The following is a 545-nucleotide window of genomic DNA, read 5'->3' as shown; positions in this document are numbered from 1 at the left end:
TCAGTCCCGGAGGTTGTACAGAGGAATTCTCCCCAAAACAAATGTGTAACCGTTTTGCCGTGACTGGCATCTTCTGCAGAATGGGAGCAGCTAACTGCAGTCTGTAAATAAGCACGGGGTACGATTGCTATTCCAGCTCCTTGTCTCGGGCAGGTACGAATCCAGGCGCAGGGTCAAAATGTCGACTATACAGTGATGGTGTATCGGACCACACAGCTCCTTTTGTGGAGATGGCAGTGGACGTGCTCAAGGGTTGTAAAGTACTCTGAAAAGAACAGAAACTCCAAAGTGACTTGAGTTTGTTTTTATTGCTTCAGTCTGCCGCTTACAGTGTATCTTCGATCTGATTTAATCCAAGGGGAAGCCTCTGAAAGAAGCGCAGGGTGAAATCCTCTACTCTGCCTCGTTTCTGGAATGGTTTGCGGAGGAAGCTCGCCGGGTTTATGGCGATGTCATTCCAGCAGCTGCGAAAGACAGAAGAATCCTGGTGCTGAAGCAGCCAGTGGGAGTGGCAGGGGGTTATACCACACGGAGCGTGGCGTAGC

General features: G+C 50.3%; 1 protein-coding gene across 1 annotated transcript in view; it reads left to right on the top strand.

The window, feature by feature from the left end:
• Positions 1-358: 358 nt before the first annotated feature.
• Positions 359-545, top strand: part of ALDH5A1 (aldehyde dehydrogenase 5 family, member A1) — a gene marked incomplete at its 5' end in the record, with an annotated part of 7,343 nt that continues 7,156 nt past the window's right edge. The window contains one exon of the mRNA XM_010141536.1: positions 359-518. Within this exon, the coding sequence (XP_010139838.1) occupies positions 359-518 (160 nt within the window). The remainder of the gene's footprint in view (positions 519-545) is intronic.

The sequence above is a fragment of the Buceros rhinoceros genome, unplaced genomic scaffold (assembly GCF_000710305.1).
Source record: "Buceros rhinoceros silvestris isolate BGI_N320 unplaced genomic scaffold, ASM71030v1 scaffold17868, whole genome shotgun sequence".
NCBI classification, from domain to species: domain Eukaryota; kingdom Metazoa; phylum Chordata; class Aves; order Bucerotiformes; family Bucerotidae; genus Buceros; species Buceros rhinoceros.
The sequence above is the reverse complement of the archived record's forward strand: the minus strand, read 5'-3'. Positions and strand labels throughout refer to the sequence as shown.